Consider the following 25,715-nt stretch of genomic DNA (forward strand, 5'->3'; position numbering starts at 1 on the left):
TTGGAGGATTTGAAAGAAAGAAAGAAATCTAATGAGGTTCAACAAGGACAAGTGCAGAGTCCTGCACTTAGGACGGAAGAATCCCAGGTACTGCTACAGGCTGGGGACCGACTAGCTAAGCGGTAGTTCTGCAGGAAAGGACCTGGCGATTACAGTGGATGAGAAGCTAGATGTGAGTCAACAGTGTGCCCTTGTTGCCAAGAAGACTAATGGCATTTTGGGCTGTTTGAGTAGGGGCACTGCTAGCAGATTGAGGGAAGTGATTATTCCCCTCTATTCGACATTGGTGAGGTCTCATCTGGAGTACTGCCAGTTTTGGCCCCTACTCCCCACTAAATTGGAGAGAGTCCAGTGGAGGGTAATGAAAATGACCAGGGGACTGGGGCATATGACTTACGAGGAGAGGCTGAGGGAACTGGGATTGTTTAGTCTGCAGAAGAGAAGAACGAGGGGGGATTTGATAGCTGCTTTCAACTACCTGAAAGGGGGTTCCAAAGAGGATGGATTTAGACTGTACTCAGTGGTACCAGATGACAGAACAAGGAGCAATGGTCTCAAGTTGCAGTGGGGGAGGGTCTAGGTTGGATATTAGGAAACACTATTTCACTAAGAGGGTGGTGAAGCACTGGAATGGGTTACCTAAGGAGATGATGGAATCTCCATCCTTACAGATTTTTAAGGCCCAGCTTCACAAAGCCCTGGCTGGAATGATTTAGTTGAGGTTGGTCCTGCTTTGAGCAGGGGGTTGGACTAGATGACCTCCTGAGGTCTCGTCCAGCCCTTATATTCTATGATTCAAGGCTGAAGGTCAAACAAGGAGGGAAGGCTCAGGATGCAAGAGGGTAAAAGGATCAGACAGCTGATCATAAACATGCTAAGGATTTTCCAGAACAAGCTCTATGATAGGACCAGAGAGTTGGAAGGAGCTTGTTCTGAATACACAAATCTGCATTATACCAGCTCAAGCCTTGAAGTCCTCATAAAAGTTCCTACATCCAACTCAACCACTGCAGTCACACCTACTAGCTTTGAGAGTGAGACATGAGTGAACTGTTCTTGTCGGAACAAGCTGCGCCCCTTTTCTTTTGTTTGAATAAATCTTTGCGTGATTTGGTTGTGTTGCCAGTACATTGCTGGGGGATGAGGGGAGGGTGCAATGGGACGCATTACTTTTGTGCTTTTAGAAGCAAACAATTAGGAAGCAGTCAAAATGTAAACATACCCTTTGAATGTTTGAGCTAACAAAGCTCCCAGAGTTCACTAGAATGAGAACTCTATTCTCAGCTCCTGACCTATGTCCAAAGCACCGGCAATTCCTGGGAGACTGTGTTTAGGAAATGTGATGAAGTGTCACTATTTGCTCCTTCTGCTTCAGAAGGGTCTCACCTTACCTGTCAAGGGCTGGAGTGAGGCGATATTCTTTGGTTGCTGACAGGATGGCTTTGATCAGATTATCTGGGGAGAAAGGAAAGAAGGCATTAGAAAGGTCAGACCATTTCAAACAAGTTTTCATCTTTAATGAAGATTATGTGCAAGGTGTAGTAAGTCAGGGAGTCTATGAGTGCCACTTACACGGCGAGGACCTGACAGTAAGTGTCCGTTAGGAGCAGCGGCAACCCACTGAACTTTACCTGTTCCTATATCCTCCTAGTAGCTGATCTAAGGCCTTGGCTCCACTGGAGAGTTGCAGTGCTGGTGGTGGCTTTACAGCGCTGCAACTCACTCATCGTCCACACTTGCAAGGCACATACAGCGCTGTATCTCCCTGGCTACAGCGCTGGTTGTACTTCACCTCGACCTGGGAAATAACGACTATAGCGCTGCTAATGCAGCGCTGCTTCACCAGTGTGGCCACCAAAAGCGCTGTTATTGGCCTCCAGAGGTATTCGGAGGTATCCCACAATGCCTACTCAGCCACTCTGCTCATCAGTTCGAACTCTACTGCCCTGGCCTCAGGTGACCAAGCATCAGACCCGCCCTTTAAATGCCCTGAAAATTTTAAAAATCCCCTTCCTGTTTGCTCAGCCAGGTGTAGAGTGCAATCAGTGAATCTTTCCAGGTGACCATGCCTCCACGTGGCAAACAAGACCCAGCATGGAGCAATGGCGAGTTGCTGGATCTTATCAGTGTTTGTGGGGAGGAAGCTGTGCAGTCCCAGCTGCGCTCCAGCCGTAGGAATTATGATACCTATGGGCAGATCTCAAGGGCCATGCTGGAAAGGGGCCATGACCAGGAGATGCTGCAGTGCAGAGTTAAAGTGAAGTTGCTGTGGAGTGCCTACTGCAAAGCTCGCGAGGGAAACCGCCGCTCCGGCGCTGCCCCCACGACATGCCGTTTTTACAAAGAGCTGGACACGATACTTGGGGGTGACCCCACCTCCACTCCGAGGACCACGATGGACACTTCAGAGCGGGGGGAGGAGGAGGAGGAAAGCGAGAGTGAGGGTACTGGGGTGGGGGGAGACACCCCAGAGTCCCAGGAGGCATGCAGCCAGGAGCTCTTCTCAAGCCAGGAGGAAGGTAGCCAGTTGCAACAGCTGGTACTTGGTGGAGGACAAACAGAGGAGCGGGTTCCCGGTAAGCAGCTTTTATTTTCAGTATGGAAATGTTTCAGAAGAGGGAGGGTTAGGGCTGCATGCATGTATGCCTAGATGCGGAATAGCCCATTGATGCGGTCTATCAGGTCGCGGTAATCGGCCTCGGTAATCTCTTCAAACGTTTCAGCCAGAGCGTGAGCAATGCGCTTGCGCAGGTTTCTTGGGAGAACCACTGTGGTCCTTGTCCCAGTCAGGCTAACGCGTCCGCGCCACTGTGCCGTGAGGGGTGGGGGGACCATTGCTGCACACAGGCAAGCTGCATAGGGGCCAGGGTGGAATCTGCATTGCTGTAGAAGACCCTTCCGCTCTTCCTAGGTGACCCGCAGCAGTGAGATATCTTTCAGGATCAGCTCCTGTGGAAAATGTTGGGAGAGTGTTCAGTGTAGGTGCCCCCTGCAGCTGTTTGCTTTTCCCAAAGCACAGAAACCCCGAGGACAGTACAGCCCTGAAATAATCAGTCCCCCTTACTCACCATTTCGGGGTTCCCGTGGGTTATGTGTGCTTTCTTCAGGATGGGAAAATTATGCTATTGTGAAGACTGGTACCTTCCTTAACTGCGGGGGGATAACTGTCTGGTATAAACAATGCTGCCTCTGTTAAGTGTTGCATTTTTGCCTTTACAGATGCAACCCTGAGATCTCGACTGCCCGTGTTATCAACGGCTGAGAGACTACAAAACCTCCGGAAGAAGCCACGAAAAAGCAAAGACGACCTGCTGCAAGCAGTTATGCAGAACTCTGTCACAGAGAATCAAAAAGTGCAGGACTGGAGGGAAAGGGAAAGCAGGATCTGCCAGAGAAATGCAATGGACAGGAAGAAAAGCACAAAGCAGCTGATAAGCATCCTGGAACGCCAAGCAGACTCTATCCAGGCGCTTGTAGCCATGCAGGCGGAGCACAACCGCGCCCGCCCCCCCCCCCGTCGCCCTTGTCCCAAAGCTCTTTCTCTTGTGTCCCCATGTCAGCTCAAAACCCCTTTCCCTAGCATCCAGGTTCTTACCACTACCACCAGCTGCCAACAACACCTGTATGTTCACCAACCAGCCCTGAGAACTACGACCCTTACCCTCTGCACTCAACCCCCATCACCATGCAGTACAGGCATCCTGAAGTGCAGCAGTCATTGCACAACACTCCAGACAGGACATATTCAAACCTATGACTGTACAGTTCCCCACCCCACCCCCCTGCCCTTTTAGGTTCCCAAAATGCTGTGTGTCTGTCAATAAAGTTATTTTCTTTTCAATAAATGAATTCTTGGCTTTGAAAAGAGTCTTTATTATTGCAGAAAGTCAAAGATATCTTAGCCCAGGAAAGAAACAGGCACTGCAAATCAGCTTAGCAAAAAAAGATTCCTACAAACATTGTAACCACTGAATTTCACTCCCGTGCAAGGCACCAAACATTACTTTGGTGTTCAGCCTCAAATTCCTCCCTCAAGGCATCTCTAATCCTTGAAGCCCTGTGCTGGGACTCTCTAGTTGCCCTGCTCTCTGGCTGTGCAAATTCAGCATCCAGGCGTTGAACCTCAGAAGTCCATGCCTGACTGAATCTTTCACCCTTCCCTTCACAAATATTATGGAGGGTACAGCACATGGATATAACTGCGGGGATGCTGCTTTCCCTCAAGTTCAGCTTCCCATACAGAGATCTCCAGCGCCCCTTTAAACGGCCAAAAGCACACTCCACGGTCATTCGGCACTGGCTCAGCCTGTAGTTGAACCGTTCCTTGCTGCTGTCAAGGCTCCCTGTGTACGGTTTCATGAGCCACGGCATTAACGGGTAAGCGGGGTCTCCAAGGATCACAATGGGCATTTGGATGTCCCCTACTGTGATCTTCCGGTCTGGGAAAAAAGCTCCTGCCTGCAGCTTCCTGAACAGGCCAGTGTTCCGAAAGATGCGTGCATCATGCACCTTTCCAGGCCAGAATGTGTTAAGGTCAATGAAACGCCCACGGTGACCCACAAGCGCCTGGAGAACCATGAAGAAATACCCCTTCTGATTAACATACTCTGATGCTAGGTGGGGTGGTGCCAGAATAGAAATATGCGTCCCATCTATCGCCCCTTCACAGTTAGGGAAACCCATTTGGGCAAGGCCATCCACAATGTCCTACACGTTCCCCAGAGTCACGGTTCTTCTTAGCAGGATGCGATTAATGGCCCCGCAAACTTGCATCAACACGATTCCAACGGTCGACTTTCCCACTCCAAACTGGTTCCCGACTGATCGGTAGCTGTCTGGAGTTGCCAGCTACCAGATTGCAATAGCCACCCGCTTCTCCACTGGCAGGGCAGCTCTCAATCTCGTGTCCTTGCGCTGCAGGGTGGGGGTGAACTCAGCACACAGTCCCATGAAAGTGGCTTTTCTCATCCAAAAGTTCTGCAACCACTGCTCGTCATCCCAGACTTCCATGACGATGTGATCCCACCACTCAGTGCTTGTTTCCCGAGCCCAAAAGCAGCATTCCACGGTGCTGAGCATTTCCGTGAATGCCAGCAGCAATTTCGTGTCGTACGCGTCAGGCAGCTCGCAATCATCGTCGGACTCCTTATCACTTTGGATCTTAAGGAATAGCTCAACTGCCAAACGTGATGTGCTGGCAAGACTTGTCAGCATACTCAGCAGTTCGGGCTCCATTTCCCACAGAAATCGTGCTGCACAGAAACCGCTGAAAGAGGCAAGATGGCGCCAAACGTGGACGGAAAAACAGGGATTGCTGGGATGTGAAGCGATGCATCACGGGGCATTGGGAGAGGAAGCAGAATGACCCGCACCCTCCGCTCCCTTCTCACAATGCCAGAATGGGAAGAGGTGCTCTGTGGGATGGTTGCCCATAATGCACCACTCCCAACAGAGCTGCAAATGTGGCCACACTGCAGCGCTTTCCCTACACAGCTGTATGAAGACAGCTTTAACTCCCAGCTCTGCACACTTGCAAGTGTAGCCAAACCCTAAGTCTAGACTCTCAGGGTGTGAGATACTTTAACTCAAGGGGATCTCGTGTGCCTCATTCAGAGGTGTTGTGTAAGTTACACGTTGCTGATAAGGGGATACAAGTGTGAATAAGCAAGTCTAATACAGTCTAAATTGGTTTCTCATCCATGTTGAAGGAGCCAGAAGAAAGTACAAGTTACATCAACTGAAAATTCATGCCACAAACTGTAGAAGCAGAGTTATTCCCATCCCCCCACAAAAGCTTTGTAATGTTAAGAGAGATTCATTGAAGTAAAATCTAACAACCACTCAAACACTAACATGAATGGGTGCCTAATGGAGATTGTCTACTACAGGGGGATCAGAATTGCATTTGGCACATTTAGGGGAGATACCCGCTAGTATCTGATTCTTAGAGTCATTCTCAAGCTCAAGCAAGATCATGGCAGAATGATCCTTGCAGCCCAGCCTGGCTACACCTACATACGCATCTAAAGGTTAGGAAGAGATTATTCCCCTCTAGTCAGCACTGGCGAGGCCACATCTGGAGTACTGTGTCCAGTTTTGGACCCCACACTACAGAAAGGATGTGAACAAGCTGGGGAGTCCAGTGAAGAGCAACAAAAATGATCAGGGGCCTGGGGCACATGACATATGAGGAGAGGCTGAGGGAACTGGGCTTGTTTAGTCTGCAGAAGAGAAGATTGAGGCGGGATTTGATAGCTGCTTTCAACTACCTGAAAGGGGGTTCCAAAGAGGATGGATCTAGACTGCTCTCAGTGGTACCTGATGACAGAACAAGGAGCAATGGTTTCAAGTTGCAGAGGGGGAGGTTTAGGTTGGATATTAGGAAACACTATTTCACTAGGAGGGTGGTGAAGCACTGGAATGGGTTACCTAGGGAGGTGGTGGAATCTCCTTCCTTAGAGGTTTTTAAGGTCAGGCTTGAGAAAGCCCTGGCTGGGATGATTCAGTTTGCATCTGGCCCTGCTTTGAGCAGGGGGTTGGACTAGATGACCTCCTAAGTTCTCTTCCAACCCTAATCTTCTATGATTTTATAATGGTCATTCCCATGATGAACCTCTTCATACGAAAGTAGGTTTCCTATAAATTGAGGGCAGAGTATCAGTCTCCCAGGCACAGGGAGAGGATAATCTTAGCCAAGGATACCATAAAGAACCTTATTTCTTGATGTATTTGTTGAGCTTCCAAAGATCTAGGATGGTTCTGAGCTTTGGGTATTAGAAAATAAGGGGAATAACGCCCCCCTACTCCCCAGTGTAGAAATGGAAAAGATGGTTACTCACCTTTGTAACTGTTGTTCTTCGAGATGTGTTGCTCATATCCATTCCAGGTAGGTGTGCGCGCCGCGCGTGCACGTCTGCCGGAAACTTTTTACCCTAGCAACTCCAGGGGGCCGGCAGGTCGCCCCCTAGAGTGGCGCCACTATGGCACTAGATATATACCCCTGCCGGCCCGCCCGCTCCTCAGTTCCTTCTTGCCGGCTACTCCGACAGTGGGGAAGGAGGGCGGGTGTGGAATGGATATGAGCAACACATCTCGAAGAACAACAGTTACAACAGTGAGTAACCGTCTTTTCTTCTTCGAGTGATTGCTCACATCCATTCCAGTTAGGTGATTGCCAAGCCTTACCTAGGCGGTGGGGTCGGAGTGAGAGGTCGTGGCCTGGAGTCCTGCAGAGCCAAAGGCCGCATCATCTCTGGACTGCTGGACCAGGGCGTAATGGGAAGCGAATGTATGGACCGATGACCAGGTCACCGCCCTACAGATCTCTTGGATCGGGACGCAGGTGAGGAAAGCCAGCGATGACACCTGTGCCCTGGTGGAGTGAGCAGTCACACAGCCCGTCGGAACTTGGGCCAGGTCGTAGCAGGTCCTGATGCAGGAGGTGACCCATGAAGATAACCTTTGGGAGGAAATCGGCAGCCCCTTGACCCGGTCCGCCACAAATAACTGGGGGGACTTGCGGAAGGGTTTGGTCCTGTCCACATAAAATGCTAGTGCTCTACGGACATCTAGCGAGTGGAGCTGCTGCTCCCTGCGGGACGAATGGGGCTTGGGAAAGAATACTGGGAGGAAAATCTCTTGGTTCACATGGAAAGCGGAGACCACCTTGGGAAGAAAGGCAGGGTGAGGTCTCAGCTGTACCTTGTCTTTATGGAAGACAGTATATGGTGGGTCCACCGTGAGGGCCCTCAGCTCTGACACTCGTCTAGCTGAGGTAATGGCCACAAGGAAGGCGGTCTTCCATGAGAGGTATAGCAGGGAGCAAGTAGCTAATGGCTCGAATGGAGGGGCCATGAGCCGAGTCAGGACCAGGTTGAGGTCCCATGAAGGGGCTGGAGGGCGAATTTGTGGATAGAGCCACTCCAGCCCCTTCAGGAACCTCGCCACCATAGGGTGAGAGAAGACCGAACAGCCGTCCACCCCAGGATGAAACGCAGAGATGGCGGCTAGGTGGACTCGGAGAGACGACAGTGCCAGACCCTGGGTCTTAAGGGACCAGATATAGTCTAACAGAGTGGTGACGGGAGTCTCCGTAGGGCGAAGAGCTTTCTCTGAACACCAGCAGGAGAAACGCTTCCACTTAGCTGTGTAAGTCGCTCTGGTGGAAGGCTTCCTGCTGCCCAGGAGAACCTCGCGAACCGGGGTGGAACATCGCAACTCAGAGTCTGTCAACCACGCAGGAGCCATGCCGTCAGGTGAAGAGACGGAAGGTCCGGGTGACAGAGCCTGCCGTGGTCCTGAGTGATCAGGTCCCGATGAAGGGGCAGGGTAACTGGGCTGGCCACTGAGAGGTCCAGCAACATGGGATACCAGTGCTGTCTGGCCCATGCCGGAGCTATGAGAATCACCCGGGCTCTGTCTCTGCGCACCTTGATGAGAACTCTGCGAATCAGCGGGATGGGCGGGAAAGCATAACACAGGTGGGCTGTCCATGGGATCAGGAATGCATCCGCTAGAGACCCTGGCTCCCGACCCTGGAAGGAGCAGAATGTTCGACACTTCCTGTTCACCCTGGATGCGAAGAGGTCCATCCGGGGACGACCCCACCTCTGGAAGAGTGAGAGGGCGACGTCCGGACGGAGGGAACACTCGTGCGAACGGAAGGATCTGCTCAGCCGATCCGCTAGGGTGTTCCGTACTCCCGGGAGATAGGAGGCGGAAAGGTGAATCGAATGGGCTATGCAGAACTCCCAGAGACGTATTGCCTCGAGACAGAGTGGAGAGGACCTGGTGCCGCCCTGCTTGTTGATGTAAAACATGGTCGTTGTGTTGTCGGTGAAGACCGCGACACAACGACCTTGAAGGAGATGGACAAACGCTTGACAAGCAAGGCGGACCGCCCTCAACTCCCGTACGTTGATATGGAGGTTGATCTCTTGTGGCGTCCACAAGCCCTGGGTTCTCTGGGTGCCGCAGTGAGCCCCCCATCCCAGACTGGAGGCGTCCGTGGTCAGGGATGCCGAAGGTTGGGGCGGATGAAACGGGAGCCCCGCACAGACTACCGATTGGTCCAGCCACCATCGAAGAGAGTCCAGCACCCTCCGAGGGACGGTGACGACCGTGTCCAACGACTGTCTGGCCGGCCGGTACTGCGCAATGAGCCATGATTGAAGAGGTCTCATGCGGAGTCGAGCATATGCTGTTACAAATGTGCAGGCTGCCATGTGGCCTAGGAGGGCCAAGCACGTTCGTAGAGACGTCATCGGGGCCGCTCGCAAACGTAGAATGATGTCCAACAAGGACTGGAACCTGGGCAAGGGTAACAAGGCCCTGGCCAGGGTAGAATCTAGAACGGCCCCGATAAACTCTATCCGCTGTGTGGGAAGTAGAGTAGACTTGTCCACATTGATTACGAGGCCCAAGGTCGCAAAGAGGGTGCTGATCCTGTCGACATAGTCGCGGACCTGTAGCTCCGACATGCCTCGGATCAGCCAGTCGTCCAAGTAGGGGAAGACGTGGATGCGGCAACGTCGAAGATGTGCGACGACGTCTGCCATTCATTTTGTAAAGACTCTCGGGGACGTAGAGAGGCCAAACGGAAGGACCGCAAATTGGTAATGTTGGCGGTCGGCCACGAAGCGGAGGAAACGCCTGTGTTGTGGGGCAATCGAGATATGAAAGTAGGCGTCCTGCATATCGAGGGCGGCGTACCAGTCTCCGGGATCCAGGGAAGGGATGATGGTTCCAAGGGATACCATGCGGAACTTCAACTTCACGATATACTTGTTGAGTTCCCGCAGGTCGAGAATGGGCCTGAGGCCACCCTTGGATTTGGGGATTAGAAAGTAACGGGAATAAAACCCCTTGCCCTTCTCGTTGTCCGGAACCGCCTCTATGGCTCCCTTGGTAAGGAGCGCGTGCACCTCCTGACGGAGGAATTGCTCGTGAGAGGGGTCCCTGAAGAGGGATGGGGAAGGTGGGTGGGAGGGTGGGGGCGAAGAAAACTGCAGGCGATAGCCGGCCTGCACCGTACGCAAGATCCAACGGTCCGACGTTATTTGGGTCCACGCCAGGAGGAAAAAGGAAAGGCGGTTGGAAAACTGCAGGGAAGGATCCGGAGGGGAAACTGGTACTGCGCTCCCGGGCGCACCTTCAAAATGAAGGCTTAGGTCCTGGAGGGGCCTTGGTGGAGCCTTGGTTCTGCCCCGTTTGCCCACCAGACTGCCTGCGGCAGTTGTTCCTGCCTCGGCGCCTCAAAAGGTCCTGCCGTGGGTGGAACTGAGAGTATGGCCGCCGCTGCTGCTGTTGGTTTTGCTGCCTGAACGGCCTACGTTGTGTCGCCGGCGTATGCATGCCCAGCGACCTTATGATGACCCTGTTATCTTTTAGATCCTTCAATCTAGGGTCTGTTTTATCCGAAAACAGGCCCTGGCCTTCGAAGGGGAGGTCCTGGATTGTGTGCTGGAGCTCCGGCGGAAGGCCAGAGACCTGCAACCAAGAAATCCGGCGCATCGTAAGCCCCGAAGCTAGGGTCCAAGCGGCCGAGTCGGCAGCATCAAGGGAGGCCTGTAGCGATGTTCTTGCTACTTTCTTGCCCTCGTCCAGGATGGTGGAAAATTCCTGGCGTGCATCCTGGGGCAAGAGCTCCACAAACTTCCCCGCCGCTACCCAGGAATTGAAAGAGTAGCGGCTGAGGAGGGCCTGTTGGTTTGAGACCCGGAGCTGCAGCGCCCCCGTCGAATAGACCTTGCGGCCCAGGAGGTCCATCCGCCTCGCCTCCTTCGACTTGGGCGCTGGGGCCTCTTGCCCGTGGCGCTCCCTATCGTTCACTGACTGGACCACCAACGAGCAGGGGGTCGGGTGAACATATAAGTACTCATAGCCCTTTGAGGGGGCCATGTACTTTCGCTCCACCCCTCGAGCCGTTGGAGGGATGGAGGCCGGTGACTGCCAGATGCTAGTGGCATTAGTCTGGATCGTTTTTATGAAGGGCAGTGCCACTCTGGTGGGTGCATCGGAGGAAAGGATGCTCACCACCGGGTCCTCAATTTCCGACACCTCCTCCGCCTGCAAGTTCAGGTTCTGTGCCACCCGGCGGAGGAGGTCCTGGTGTGCCCTCAAATCCAGTGGAGGGGGGGGGGGCTGGAGGACGAGGTGCCCGCCACCGCCTCATCCGGAGACGAGGACGAAGAGACCCCCGGCAACAAGGTGTCCACGGGGGGTTCCGTGAGGGGCTGCACCTCCGTTTCTGGAGGGAGCTCTGGGTCCCGGTGAGTATCGTCCGTTTCCGGGGAGTGAGGGGGTCTAGACGCCGTCGCCTCCGGTGGTCTGCGCTCCGCCACAGGGCGGGGGGTAATGTGTTGCGGACCCTGGGCCTGAGAGTATGCCCATGGGGTTCAAAACCCCCACTGTGGAGGCCCTCGTTCTTGTGGCGGAGGGTCTTGGAACAGGGCCACGTGCCTGTCCTGTGCCATGGCATAGACACTGTCAGGGTGGGAGGAAACCGACGGCTCCCTAGAAGGCCAGGGGGGCGCCGAGCTTGGATGATATGCAGCTCTATGCGCCGTGACTGACGCTCCCCTCGGTGCCGAGGCTCGGTGCCGCGACCCACATCGGTACCGGGATCGGGACCGGGAACGGCGTGATGATCTGTGCCAAGATCCCGACCGGGAGTGGGAGCGATGTCGGTGCCGGGAGCGGGACCGCGACCTTCTGTGAACGCGGTGCCGGGCCGGCAGCGGAGACCGGGACCTACCACCAGCGCAGTGCCAGGAGGTTGACCGGGTTCGGGACCTGCCACCGGTTCGGTGCCGGGAGGTCGACCGCGGTGCCGAACGCCGAGGCGAACGGCTCCTGGAGTCTCGGTGCCGGTGGTGAGATGAGCCCGACTGGGACCGTGCGGATGGTGATCGGTGTCGCGAGTACGACCGGTACCGTCTGGGCGACCGGTGCCGGGACTCCGAGATGCACCCCGAGCGTGAGCGTTCGCGCCTCCGAGGTGATCGGTGCCGGGACTCGGGAGACAGCGCTCGAAGCATCGGCTTACCCCTGGAAGTTATGCGTCCCGGGGATGCCGGCTGAGGCTGAGATGGCTCCGTAAGTGCAATTAAGTCCCGGGCCGAGGCGAAGGTCTCCGGCGTCGATGGGATCCTTAGCTCGACCCCTGATCTTACGGGGGAGCTAGGTGGAGCTGGACTCGACGGACCTTCTGGGCCCGGAGTCGACAGCAGTCCTGCAGGCGGTGCCGTGGCTAAGGTAGGTGCCGGGCGGTCCGCTCGGGCCTGCCTTGATGGTGTCGCAGAAGCCGAGGGACGTAGATCTGTTCCCGGTGCCGGAGATGGTCGGTGCCGGGGAGTCTTGCCGGTGCCGGCGCGGTCCGGTGCAGTAGTAGAACTGGCTGACTGCGCCGCCGGTGCCAGAGACAGGGCCGCTTCCATGAGGAGAGCGCGAAGTCTCTGGTCTCTCTCCTTTTTAGTGCGAGGCTTAAAGGCCTTGCAAATGCGGCACTTGTCGCTAATGTGCGATTCCCAAAGGCACTTAAGGCACGCGTCGTGCGGATCGCTCGTAGGCATAGGCTTCTTGCACGCCGAGCACTGCTTGAAACCCGGCGAGCCAGGCATGGGCCAGGTGCCGGGTGCCGGGGAGGGCAACGGGCCACCCGCAGGCAACGTTTGAAAACTATTTACAAAATTCTAACTAACTACTAGACTAAAGGACTATCTACAACTCAACTAAGAACTATCTACAATCAAGCAACGAAGACGAACAGGAGAGCTAGGGACGTGGAGGTCAGCAAGCCGCACTCCACAGTTCCAGCAATCGACACGGCGGTAAGAAGGAACTGAGGAGCGGGCGGGCCGGCAGGGGTATATATCTAGTGCCATAGTGGCGCCACTCTAGGGGGCGACCTGCCGGCCCACTGGAGTTGCTAGGGTAAAAAGTTTCTGGCAGACGCGCACGCGCGGCGCATACACCTACCTGGAATGGATATGAGCAGTCACTCGAAGAAGAACGTCTGCTATGGTTCCCAAGGAATGTAGGGTCTGCACATCTCATCTTTGTAAAGACTTGTGACAGGGGCTGCTGAAGAGGGAGTGGCTAGGGAGGTGGAAGGATAGAAAGACAACGTAGGATATCCTGATTCCGCCATGCTTATCTCCCATGTGGCCAAGGTCATGGACTGCCAGGCACCCAGGAAATAGGATATCCTATCCTGGAAAGGTGGGGAAGGGTAGCAAGGTCTATGCTAGGTAGTATGCTGTCCTTGACACAAGAGTCAAATTGGCTTCTTCAGGTCCTGACGATGATGAGAGGAAGAGACTGAGGAAGCAGAAGGCATCGATCTCCTCCTCTGGGACCTCTGTCATCTTAGACTGGGCAGTCTGATGAAAGGGGTATTATTACTGCCTAGACTGGTATTAGGGATGACACTTTGTCCTCTTCACCACTGGAGCACAAAGGTCCCAGGATTTTAAACTGCTGTCAAGTCCCATAGCGTGTACCATGTCTTATCTGTTTTAGATGAGAACAAAGCACATCCCTCAAAGGCGAGGTCCTCGGTGGTTTGTTGCATGTCCATCAGAATCCCCAAGGACTGCAAACAGGAGGAACTGTGCAGAATCACCACCATCACTATAGCCCTGGCTGCGGAATCTGCTGTGTCTAAAGGAGTCTGCAGAGTGGATCAAGAGATGAGGCAGCCCTCAGCAACGAGTGACTGAAATTGTTCTCTCAAGCCTTCCCGCAGCTTGCTTATAAGCTGAGATATTGTCTCACACTTCGAGAAGCAATACCTCTACAACAGAGCGTGGTCATTGGCAATGTGACATTCTAAATTACTGTAGAATAAAACTTCCACACAACAGGTTGAGAGTTTTTCCATCTTTGTCTTTGGGGGTAGACTTAGCCTGGGCCTGCTGGATCTTCTCATTCAGTGTGACTACATCTAAAGAGCCAGGTGTGGGATGTAGACCATGCTGTGCAAACCCTGGAAATGGAACCTGGTATTGACATTTGGTTTGTTTGGTCACGGGAGGAATGGATTTCCCAGAGAGTTTTGAACAGGTGTATAATGGACTTGTTAATAGGCAGGGCTACCTTTCCCACCACTAGGGGACAGAGAATGTTGATCAGATGGTGGATATTCTCCTCAGTTAGCTCCATCTGACTGCCCAGAGAGGCTGCCATTCTCCGTGGAGCTCCGGATCTGTCCTGAAGTCATCCAGTACTGGGGATGCTGCTGCTGGTACAATGGCCCCACCAGCTGATGAGGTGGATACCTGAAGGAGAGGCAAAAGGTAAAAGGGCAGACTGCAAATCCAGAGCAGGCTGAGGTAAATTCTGAGTTTGACAGTCCAAAGGTGGATTAGCTCCCACCATCACAGGTCTCAGCACTGCCTGGAGAAGTCTCTCTCCTGGGGGAACTATGTGTCTGAGGTATAGTGATGGAGACATGAATCTTGGAAGCATCCCCCGGGTATCCAATAGGGCAATGGAGGGGTCTGGTAAGGTACCAGTCCCCAGTCATGTCTGGCCCAGGGGTCCTGACCCCTTGCTGAAGTCTTCTCAAACCCACAGGGGTGGGAGCAAGAACAAGACTGGAAGGAAGCTCTGAACTCTCAGTGACAACACCCGCCACAGCCTGTCTCAGAGTCTGATGAAGAACTGGAGCACTATGAGAGCCAGGTGGTGTGACACTGGGCGGGGTCCTCAGGGACCAAGATATAGATTGATGTCAGGGGAAGTGTGCATGACTTTCTAGCCACCCATAACATGCAGAGAATATGGTACCTGACCAGAAGTGGAAAGAGGCAGTATCAAGCCCAACGCTGGTGACCCTGAATTAGAACACACGGGTGCTGACAGTCTCAGCAGCTGTGCCAGTGCCAGATGAGGGACTTCACCCTGAATCAGTGGTGACAAAACAAGATGCTGGCCACAGCATAAGCATTGGGAGTAGTCAGTACAGACACATATGACTGTGAGCAGGGAGAACTGCTCCATTGCTGCTGGAGAGGTAACGAGTCTCGATGGTCCCTGGAAGGGAACAGGAATTGATGGCTCAGGTTCCTCTACACGAGCCGGAGGGTGCACTCTACCATTAGTACCAGAATGACCAGCTGTATAGGAGTCCTGGGGTCTGGGCTTAGAAGAGCCCAATACTAATTTCTTCTTGTGCATCTGAGGCTGGGGCTGTTCTGAAGCCAGGGCCTGGAATGAGATTGCTGCAGACAGGGCTCTCCTGTGGCTCTTGTCTGCAAGCAAAGCTGGGGGGCACATGAGGAGGCAGTCAAAGAACGACCCTGGGATGACCGAGGGGCTTCTGATGCCAATGCAAGGGCAGCTTCCATGAGGATGTAAGTGAGACACTCCTTCCTCCCCTCCCTGCATTTGTAACAGGACAAATGGGGCACCTGTCTCCACTGTGACCCTCGTTTAAGCCCTGAGACAGTGAGAATGAGAGCCACTGACAGGCATAGGTTTTCTGCAGCCTGAGCAAGGTTTAAAATGCAGAGTCCTTCGCATAGGCTCCCCAGTACTAGGCAGGGCCTGGAGGCCCTGCTGACTGGAAAAAAACTAAGAAGAACTAAATTAAACTAAAGATTTTCAAAGCATCGAGTGATGAAAAGGACAGACGAATATAAACAAGCAGACAAGAAGGGAACAAATGCTCCGATCACTGACCACAGACGGTAAGGAACAGAAGGAGGGGTGGGGAAACTCTGCTATTTATCCTCTCACTTCAGAGCACAAGGAGCTCGGCTTTGGGCAGGACTGCGCCAGCACCAGTGCAGAGCACACGCACGCCCCAACAGTGTTATGGACACACAGGAAACAGTGGATTCTGGGAGATTTTGGAGGCCAAGCTAGACTGTGGGAAAGTGGTGGCAGGGCTATCTGAACTATTCTAAGGCCATCCACACTGACACTAAAATAGTGCCAACTGGAGCAGTTTCTACTAAACCTGCTGAAAGCAAGTCTAATCCAAACTGGAGCTGATATGCACACACCACACTCCGAGCACTTGTGTGTGGATGGAACGCTAGCCTGACCACAAGATATTTAGCATGGAAAGTTTCTCAAATGTAGACAAGGCCCAAAAAGGACGCTTGATCTACTTGAATTCAACCCAGCAAGGAACGGGGACTCGCAGACTGGAGCAGTGCAAGGGCACACGTGGAGGATCTGTTCCTGGTTACCCTTGTGTATTCATTTTGTGAAGGGCTTTAGCTGTCGCTCTGCCCCTTGCTTTAATATTGGGCAATTTCAAAAAAAGAAAATGATGGGAGCAGGAGCAGGAGCTATACGTATGGGAAGGTTCCCTAGCACTTTCCATTTAATTCCTGTCCCACAGAAGAGGCAAAGCACGGGCAGCATCATCACACAGCATGCTCCGGCCCCTGCGAACATTCCTCTGAAGGCGTGTTCATGCTCCAAAACCTATTCAGTGCTTGGCCTCTCTCCTCAGCCTGCCAACAAAAGGATCTGCACACATTAACCGCTCGGATGGTTTTGTGAAGCACACAGCTTCCCACTGAGAACCCGACTCAAATCACCAAACTTGTTTCACACAGGTCACCAAACAGCATCTGATAGTCACAGCTTTCAGCAACTCCCATGAAACGTGGGCAGTCAAACGCCAGGGCAGCTTCAAGGAAATTACTCAGTATCAATCCCCTTCTTCCAGCTACAGCCAGCCAATTATACTCCCAATGGCCTGCATAACGTAACTGCTTAGGGATGCTGTGGATGTTTGCAGGCTCCTGGGAGTGCAACATGTCACAGTGGGGACATCCCTCATGAGCACCACTACTCACAGATAATAGGAGCCTGGGACCTTCAAATGCCTTTGCTGGAAACATTTCCACGTCATGTGTCCATGTGATGCTGCATCTCCCAGACGCCTCATAAACTAGCTTCTTCCTTTCTTAAAAGCTTACGCTCCCCCGACCCCTTTGATGTATTGTTTGCTCGAGAGCCTCTGACTCACCTCCCAAGGAAGCCAGAGATGCACCTCTGCTCCTGCCAGCATGGGGATGCAGAGGCTGCTGCGTGACACCAGGGGAGCGAGAATGAAGAAACACAGGAACAGCCCTTTGGACCAGCTGCATTTGTTTATGAAGCCCGATTACTCATCCCTCACTTCCCTCTGGCACTACTCAAGGAATCTCCCATCTATCTCCCTGGAGCTCCCTGCCCCTCCACTGAGCTACACACGAGTCGTGTGTCATTGCCAAACAATGCACTGATTCTGCAGCTGAGCCTCTGCATCCTTTGAAGGTCACAGTCACTGTATCCAAAGTCATCTCAGCAAGCTCCCTGCATTTCCAGGCCAGGCTAGAAGCTGCTCCATCCTGGCTAGATATTATCTAAGAACTCTGAGTTGCTGTGATATATTCTGCCAAGTTTTGTCTCCAGATATCAGAAGATTCAAAAGCAAGGCAGCACCGCACAGCTTCTCTGGACTTGACTTCAGGTTGACCTTGAAGTTTGCAGGCTTCTGGAAAAAGCTAAAAGTAAATAGTAAGGAAACAGGCAGGCAATGACCACACAGAGAGAACCAGCCTAAGTCTGACTAACATTTCCATCGAGGTTATTTAAGTGGAAAGGCATAAAACTTCACTGCTGCATCAGCAAAACTGACCAGTGAACTTCAGCAATCTTTATTACTGGGTCAGTGAGAAGCGGAACATTTCTGACCCAGTAGGGGTCACCTATGGCTCTCCCAGGTGACAGTTTCTGCCTTGGCAGTGAGCAATTCAGGCCTTTCCTGCACTCTTTTCTGGTAAAGCGGCTAAGAGAATTTGCAGTATGTCCCTGTCAGTCATGTTCCTGACTGAACAGCAAGTCCCAGTGCCAGTATTGCTAACCTCAGAGCATTCAGCATGAGTTAGGCTCCAAAAATTATGAGATTACTTTAAAAATAAAAATAATGAGATTTTTAGACTAGCCACTGGGTTCTCTGATTGCCTTGCAGCATCACATGACCCCAAAACCATATCCACCACATCTCAGTGTCTGACCTCCTCTCATCCCTCTAAGGCCCACAAAAGCATCAGGAGGTTACACTTCCCTGGGGGAGACACGACTCCTAAAAGTCAGCAGGAGAGTGTGAGAGTTTCTGTCTCCTGAGCAAATTGAAAAGGGGGGAAATTATCCACGTCTTAGTCACTCAGAGACACATCCGTGAGGAATTTTAATTCAGAGCTCACAAGTCATTTGATTAGATTGGTGCTGGAACTAGGGCTGCGGGGATTGCTGCTGCATCCCCTGGCTTGAAGTGGTTTCCATTATATACAGGGTTTATAGTTTGATTCAATGGCTCTCAGCACCCCACTATAAAAACTGTTCCAGCATAGTCGATCAGCGATGGACTCAGGGTTTGAGACCTCACCCAAGGGCTGGTCTCTGCTCTTTCTGATGGTTGTTCAGAAAAATCTTATCAGGTTTAGAGAAGCCCACTACGAGTGAGGCACCAGACCTGACTGAAATAGGGGACTCTGCAAAGGGATTCTCCTCTTCTCCAGAGGTTGTTCAGGGAGATCTATTGTTTTAATCCTGACAGTCACAAAATAACCTCACCTTGGAGTCCTTGTTTAGTAATCAAAAGCCACTGCCTGTACTCCAGTAGAATCCTTGGCTGCTTGCCCTCAACTTATTCATTTAAAAGTTTCCTTTCTTGTGGCCATATCCACTAGCTGAACTGGGGAAAGAGCAACTTTTACCGCACGGAAATCTGCATGAAATAAGCAATTCCCAACTTTGGTCCAAAGAAAAATTCTAATTTGGGGGTTAACTCAGAATTTTGCCTGAACCAATCATCAGAGAAGGACAAACAACTATGTGTTAGCAGCTAACGTGGCTCACAATCCCAGGTTTTTCTTGGACAGAACTAAAGATGTCACATCCTTGCATTGCTTTTTTATTAGTTAGAGGGGATTCAAGCAGGGCCAAAATGCTTGATCTGGGACAGACAGCAGTGCAACAGAACCTGTCCAGCAAATAAATATAAAAAAGACACTCTCCTATCCAGCTGGAGAGGTGAGAGAAACCTGTCTATGAGATGGCCCTCCCAAAAGCCTGGTAAGTTTCCTGCATGCACCACTGTAACTTCTATGGAGGCACATGGTCCTGGGGAGGGGGAAGAAATATTTTGGTCCATTGCAAATTTTGGTTTTGATATCAAAGTGACTCTTTTATCAACAGAGATAAAACATGAATCATGCCAGGAAGCCAGATGTGGAGGAGACATTGCTATGCAACTAGAGTGTGTGGAGAAGGAAAGGGGAGCCAGCTTTTCCGATGATGTGCTGATGGGCTAGCTCTAACCTGCCCTTGAATTCTATGCGTGTTCCTGCACTGCAAAGAAAACTCCCGGCTGGCCCATGCTGGTTGACCTGGGATCGCGGGGCTCAGGCTAAGGGGCTATTTCACTGCAGTGCAGACTTCCGGGCTTGGGCAGCTCTGGGACCCTCCCGCCCCGCAAGGTTCTAGAACAGCAATCCCCAACACGGTGCCCGCGTGGAGCCTCTCGATGACGCCACTTGTCAGTGGCAAGCGACGTCATCGAGAGGTGTTGCCGTCAAAATGCCGCAGAAATTCGGCGGCATTTTGACAGATGCTCCACCACCATCAGGGTCCTTCGTCTGGCGTCCACCAGACGAAAAGGTTGAGGACCACTGTTCCAGAACTTGGGCTTTAGTCTGAGCCCAATAGCCTGCACAGCAATGAAAGGGCCCCGCAGCCTGAGTCTGCTGGCACGGGCCAACCGCGGGAGTCTAATTGATGTGTAGACAAACCCCATATTTCCACTGAGAGAGCAGAGCTTTCTAGTCAGATAAAAACCAGAAAGTAGCTGGGCAGCTCTGAACCCAGAGTTCCTCCCAGGTGCACTGACACACCAAGGAAAACATCCAAACACACAGTCAGGCACAAGAACGACAATTAACTGTTGCAGAAGACAGCAATTAGGCTGTGTGCTCAGACAAAGCCTTAGATTTTTTTGCCACACAATCTGTCACTAATTCCGGATGTCACTCTTGTCACGGAGAGGGAGCAAGTCCCCTTCCTATTGCAGTATTTTACATTAAACAAAACCAAGATGCATCAAGATGAACTTCCCATTTCCTTATTACAGCTGAACCCCCCCCTACTTTTTAGATCCCCCGAGCGGAATGCAAATTCTGGGATGGTGACAGGACGGTCCCGCCCAGTGGAACAGACATCATCTCAAAAGGCAAGCAGATTTCAGTGCCAGCAAAGCAGGGCTTCTGCATAAAAAATGCTTTGAAGGAAACAAAGCTAATTTAAGAGCGGCAATTACTGCTAAACAGTGACACGATTCCTGGCTAAATACATGGAGGAGAGATTAACACATTACACTTTATTTGTTTAGTTTTTAAGCCAAAAGCATTTGACACAGTGTAAACTGAAGTCCAGCAAAGAACCTGTTAACTCTCCCTTTCTCATATCAGAGACCACGGACAGATACTACCCACATTTCTCCGCTTAATCACTTTTTATACAACTTAAGCAGCATCTAGTGACAAATACTATTCATTGAGATTTCCAAAAATAGCTAGGGAGTCCTCCGATCTTGCTCATTGTCCCTCTATACTCCAGCTGAGAGAGGTGGATTCCTCTAGTGTTACTAGCCTCACTGAAAAAACAAAAAAAAATCCTTGTGGCACCTAAATTTGTTAGTCTCAAAGGTGCCACAAAAATTCCTTGTTTTTGCTGACACAGACTAACACGGCTACCACTCTGAAACTAGTCTCTCTGGTGCTGTAAGCCCTTTTTGCACTGTTTGTTCACTGAAGAATCCTGCCCATAAAGCAGTGCACGTGTCAGAGAAACCCCAGAAGGCCCTTGACATGCCAACAGAGGAGTGCTGTCAGAAACTTGTACACAGAGAAAAGAAGAAATTTCAACTGAAAAACCCGCAAAGAGTTAAACTGCTCAAGATTCCTGGAACCATCCCACCCTGTGCTGTGATTGCCTTAAAATAAGCCCTGGGGCTGAACTCAGTGCTTTGTGGGAAACAGCCTTAAGGGAAAACCTAGACACTGTATAAATACAATGACAAATCCAGCGGCACCTTAAAGACTAACAGATTTATTTGGGCATAAGCTTTTATGGGTAAAAACCCCACTTCTTCAGACGCATGGAGTGAAAATTACAGATGCTGGCATAGATACAGGCATAGATCTGTAATTTTCACTCCACGCATCTGAAGACATGGGGTTTTTACCCACAAAAGCTTATGCCCAAGTAAATCTGTTAGCCTTTAAGGTGCCACGGACTCCTTGTTGTTTTTGTGGGTACAGACTAACATGGCTACTCCACGATGCTAGATACTGTATAGGAAATGGTGATGGTTCTTCCGTTGGTGGCACTTCTAGGGTACATATACCGAGCAGTAAGAACACGGCAGCACCAAGTCTCAAAGCCCAGGTCGATTGACTCGGGTTTGCAGGGTTTAGGCTTGGGCTGGAACTCAGAAACTGAGACTCTGACACCTCAAGGGGTTTCAGATCTCAGGCTCCAGCCCGAGCGTCTACCCTGCAATTTTTAGCTCCATGTGCCAAGTCCCATGAGCTTGAATCAGCACCCCAGGCCAAAAGTAGCCATGCCGCTGTCTTTCACTGAAGCGTAGATATACTGAACCAACACTGTAACACAGACGGTGTAGTGCTGCTGGAGGTGTCAGCACTTGGGGTTAACGGAGTTCCTAGAACACTCTGTGTCAGAGTAAGAATTTCGATATCCTGGGCTATTCTAATGTGGGTAATTTCATTCTGCTGCCTCCGATCACCGTAGCACTTTCAATTAGATGGTATATCCTTCACTTCCTGTCCCAGAACAGCTGCCACCTTTCACCTCAGAGGTGGGGGAAGTACATTTATATAAACACAAGGCCAATTAAGGAGAAATTATTCAACAGAATTTAAATATACACAAATTCTTGATCTCTTGGACAGTTTATCAGGGATCTGAGTCTGTGACTGCACCAGATTGCAAACCCTGTCACTTGCAATTATGCATCCTCTTTCCAGGCTTTAGCCAAGTCACTACAAGGAGGCAGCAAATTTCACAATGGAACTAAAATGCACATTTTTAACAGCAACTGTAACCAAACATTCGAACGGATTACCCAGGGCATGGCAAATTCTCCAGCACTTGGAGTCTTTTCATCACGATTGGTTTACCCTCTAAAAAGATAGTCTAGTTCAGCCACAAATTATTGGTCTAAAAGCAGGAATCACTGAGTGAAATCTAGGGCCTGTGTTATGCAGAAGTAGGGTTGCCAACTTTCTAAGTTCTGAAAACCAACCCCCTCCCACCCCATCTCTTCCCCAGAGGCCCCGCCCCTGCCCCTCCTCTTCCCCCAAAGCCTCGCCCCTGCTCCGCCTCTTCCCTTGAGGCCCTGCTCCCCACTCACTCTTCTCTCCACCCTCAATCACTCGCTGCTCTCCTACTTCCTCATCCCTCAATCCTCTCCACTTCTCCCCCACCCCAGTTGGGTTCCCTCTGCTCCAGGCTAGAATGGGAGCTACAGCCTGATACGGTGCCTGCTGCCTGCCCACCCATGAGATGCAGGTAGGAAGGGGCTGGTGTGGGTTGATAATCTGGCACACCCTCCCACCCCCACACCTGCAGTAACCAGACTTTTGGTATTGGGTCACATGGACACGGCCAGGTCCTCTTTTCGACTGGATTTTCCAGGCGAAAACTGGACACCTAGCAACCCTATGCAGAAGATTAGATTAGATGATCATGATGATCCCTTCTGGTCTTAAAACCTATGACTGGACACATTTGCTCAGAAATGCAAGATATCTACCTTCTCAGGAACCACACATACAGGGAGAGGGATCCCAGGTTGGGATGTAAACAGGTGTCCTGGCTGTGTGTGATCAGATGTAACTAGATCACCACCTTAAAAGTAGTTGAGAAGTATATTTGTCTCAGACAGTTTGAGGGACTTTGGTCTGTCTCTATCATGGTCAGGATCTTTGCTTAGCAGAGGTGCCAGAGAGATTTCTCCACAATGCTGTCTATTTCCAATGACTTGTATGAAAGAACTGTTTACTTCAGGTGGCAAAGTTCTTGTCTACTACCTCCTGCTCCAAGGACTATTCATGGCGAGTCTACTACTGAGCAGCTTATCCTGTTTGCAAGTGTGTTTCTATTACCTAGCAGGTAACTGATCCCAGGAAAGTTTGCACTGCAAGCTGCCAAGCCTGCAGGGATTCCTGGCAGGGTAGGTGGGCACCCAATGCCTCACTGCTTGATTATGAAGAACATATGATGGGCCTCACTGTCTGGCGCACAGCCACACCCAGTCTCTGAAGGTCCTCACCTATTCAGGGTTACACTCACCTTGGGGACCTTTATGTGCAGCTGTTCTTCTCAATGCGAATCAGCACATTGGTTGTGAAATCCCTCCTTATAGGCCAATGGCCAAATTAAGAAGTGAAGCCCTGAGGAAAGGGGGATCTTACTGGTGCAGCTACGTGGAGGTCTCTGCAATGGAGTGTGTAAAGTGAATGTTTCACATCTGGAGCTGGAGCTGTCTTTACAGTGAGATTTCTCACAAAAAATTAGGATTCCTCCTGAACTGTGTCAGAATAATCAACATGTTGCCTCCTCTTGATGTGATAGCATGTAAAGACTTTGTAACACTGGCCTGTGCCCTTCTGACCCAATTCTAGCCTTTGACTCTCAATTTATACAGACATGTTACCCCAAAGTAGTGCAGCTCTGTAAACAGGACTCTGCAAGATCGCAGGGCCACCCAGAGGATTCAGGGGGCCTGGGGCAAAGCAATTTCAGGGGCCCCTTCCATAAAAAAAAAGTTGCAATACTATAGAATATTATATTCTTGGGGGGCCTGGAGCAAATTGCCCCACTTGCCCCCCACCGGGAAGCCCTGCAAGATCACTCCTGCCTGGAACCCTAAAGAATAAACCAGAGACTAGGTGAAACAGGGCCCGCTACCGGTTTCATTTCAGAGACACAAGCACAGAACAAAAGGCCATGAATTCAAAAGCCCTTCGGAGTTCAAAGCCTGGAACACAGAAAGCAGCTTCAATAATACAAGGCAGAATGGGAGGGCTCTGCCTGAAAAACCGCTGATTCCATTGCATCGTTACCTTAAGTAATTAGATCAGAGTGTAACTACTGGGTAGGAATCTCCAGGAATGCCCTGAGTAGTAGGTCAGCAAACCCTTGCTGTGACATCACTACACAAAATAAGTCTCCTGCACGTGGACTAGACCATGATGAGATTCACAAGTCCTCAATAAAACCTTTCTGACCTCAGCCTAGCTGGAGCTGATGCCGTTAACACCCAACACCTTTCACAAGGAACACCTTGTAGGAAAATTCCAACTCTCAGTATTAAGGGGCTTCCTACCACATCGAACAGAATCCCACCCCATCCCTTTCAAGGTACGCATATCTCCTCCTAGTTTCCTGAGCTACCCAGTCTGCTCTGTCTTTCCCACGCACAGCACAGCTCTGACAGTCTTCAGCTTGCACAAGCAGGGTGCCTGCCTAGGGCAGTTGTTTGGATATCATTAGACATGCTCTGACTGAAGGCCCTAATGAGGTGCTGATCCCATCATCAAGTCACTCAATTCATTCAGAACACGTCCCATGGGATGGCTAGAAAAGCCTGATGCACGAATTCCAAGTGACGTGTGACACAAACGGGGCGCCATTCGCATCGCTAGAGCTCTCCGTCTGTCAGCACGGCCATTAGAAACCCTGCTTTACACAGCTTTATAACTCATCCCTCCCACACACAGAAATTGCTCTAGACTGAAACTTGGCACAAAGTTTAGTCCCAGGAGGGCATTAAAAAAATCCATTCAGCTGTTTCTGTCCCACTGCTTCAGCTCTCAGCCATTTAATCAATGGCAAGTTCTCATTTCTCTTCTTCACCAAGGAAAGCCAATATAAAACACCAGATTTACATAACACTGGTGGTGACACAAGCTGGCAGCAGCCAGGAAACCCAGAGCAAAGCTGCCAAAGCTACTCAGTCATCCCCCTCTGGCAACTTTCTCCACTTGGATTCAGTTTCGCAAAATGAGTTTTATTAGGTCTGGCTGCAGTCATGGGTAATCTTCAAACCTCATCCCCAGCCCGGTCAGGATGCCTGCCCCTGCCTTTGTATGCCTGCTTAAAGCAAAGATCCCCTCTCTTGTGCTTGATGTAGCATTTCCACTTGTGCTTCCACTGTGGCTTCTAATGGCCTTTGCAGCAATCCCTTCTGGCTGAGTTACCCAGCAGTAATCACTCTCTCACTGAGCTGGGAGGGATCCAGAGGGGAGAAGGTCTATGCTGCGAGACAGAAGAACTTGCTCAATAAAGTCTGAGCTTTGATCAGAGACTTTTTGTTTCTACTACTGCTATGTTTAGCTAACTGAACCTGCCTCTAAGGCTTGACTAAGACACAGGCACCCTAGGGCCATGCCTAAGACCCCACCAGTTCGTGGTTACGTCAGAATCTAATCTAAAGCTTTAACTTTAAGCAGAAAAAAAGACGTTTCTAGCCCTCAAAATTGTGAAAAAACTTGAAAATGTGGCCCACATGTAAGTGATGCAGCAACATCTGCCTGGGTCTGCCGACAATCTGAAAGGATAGCTCAGAGATGTGAGTGGAGTGTTAATCCTGAGATCCACTGCTCAGGGGTGGGGGGGGGGGG

At 51.2% G+C, this 25,715-nt stretch overlaps 1 protein-coding gene across 15 annotated transcripts in view; it reads right to left on the reverse strand.

Annotated features, from left to right (window-relative positions):
- The window catches only part of ST3GAL3 (ST3 beta-galactoside alpha-2,3-sialyltransferase 3), a 464,990-nt gene that overhangs the window by 146,373 nt on the left and 292,902 nt on the right, over positions 1-25,715 (reverse strand). For all 15 annotated transcript variants that reach the window (XM_050961194.1, XM_050961191.1, XM_050961192.1 and 12 more), the window contains one exon: positions 1,392-1,455. In XM_050961194.1, coding sequence (XP_050817151.1) covers positions 1,392-1,455 — 64 coding nt within the window. The remainder of the gene's footprint in view (positions 1-1,391; positions 1,456-25,715) is intronic.

The sequence above is a fragment of the Gopherus flavomarginatus genome, chromosome 7, assembly GCF_025201925.1.
Source record: "Gopherus flavomarginatus isolate rGopFla2 chromosome 7, rGopFla2.mat.asm, whole genome shotgun sequence".
Taxonomy (NCBI): Eukaryota; Metazoa; Chordata; order Testudines; family Testudinidae; genus Gopherus; species Gopherus flavomarginatus.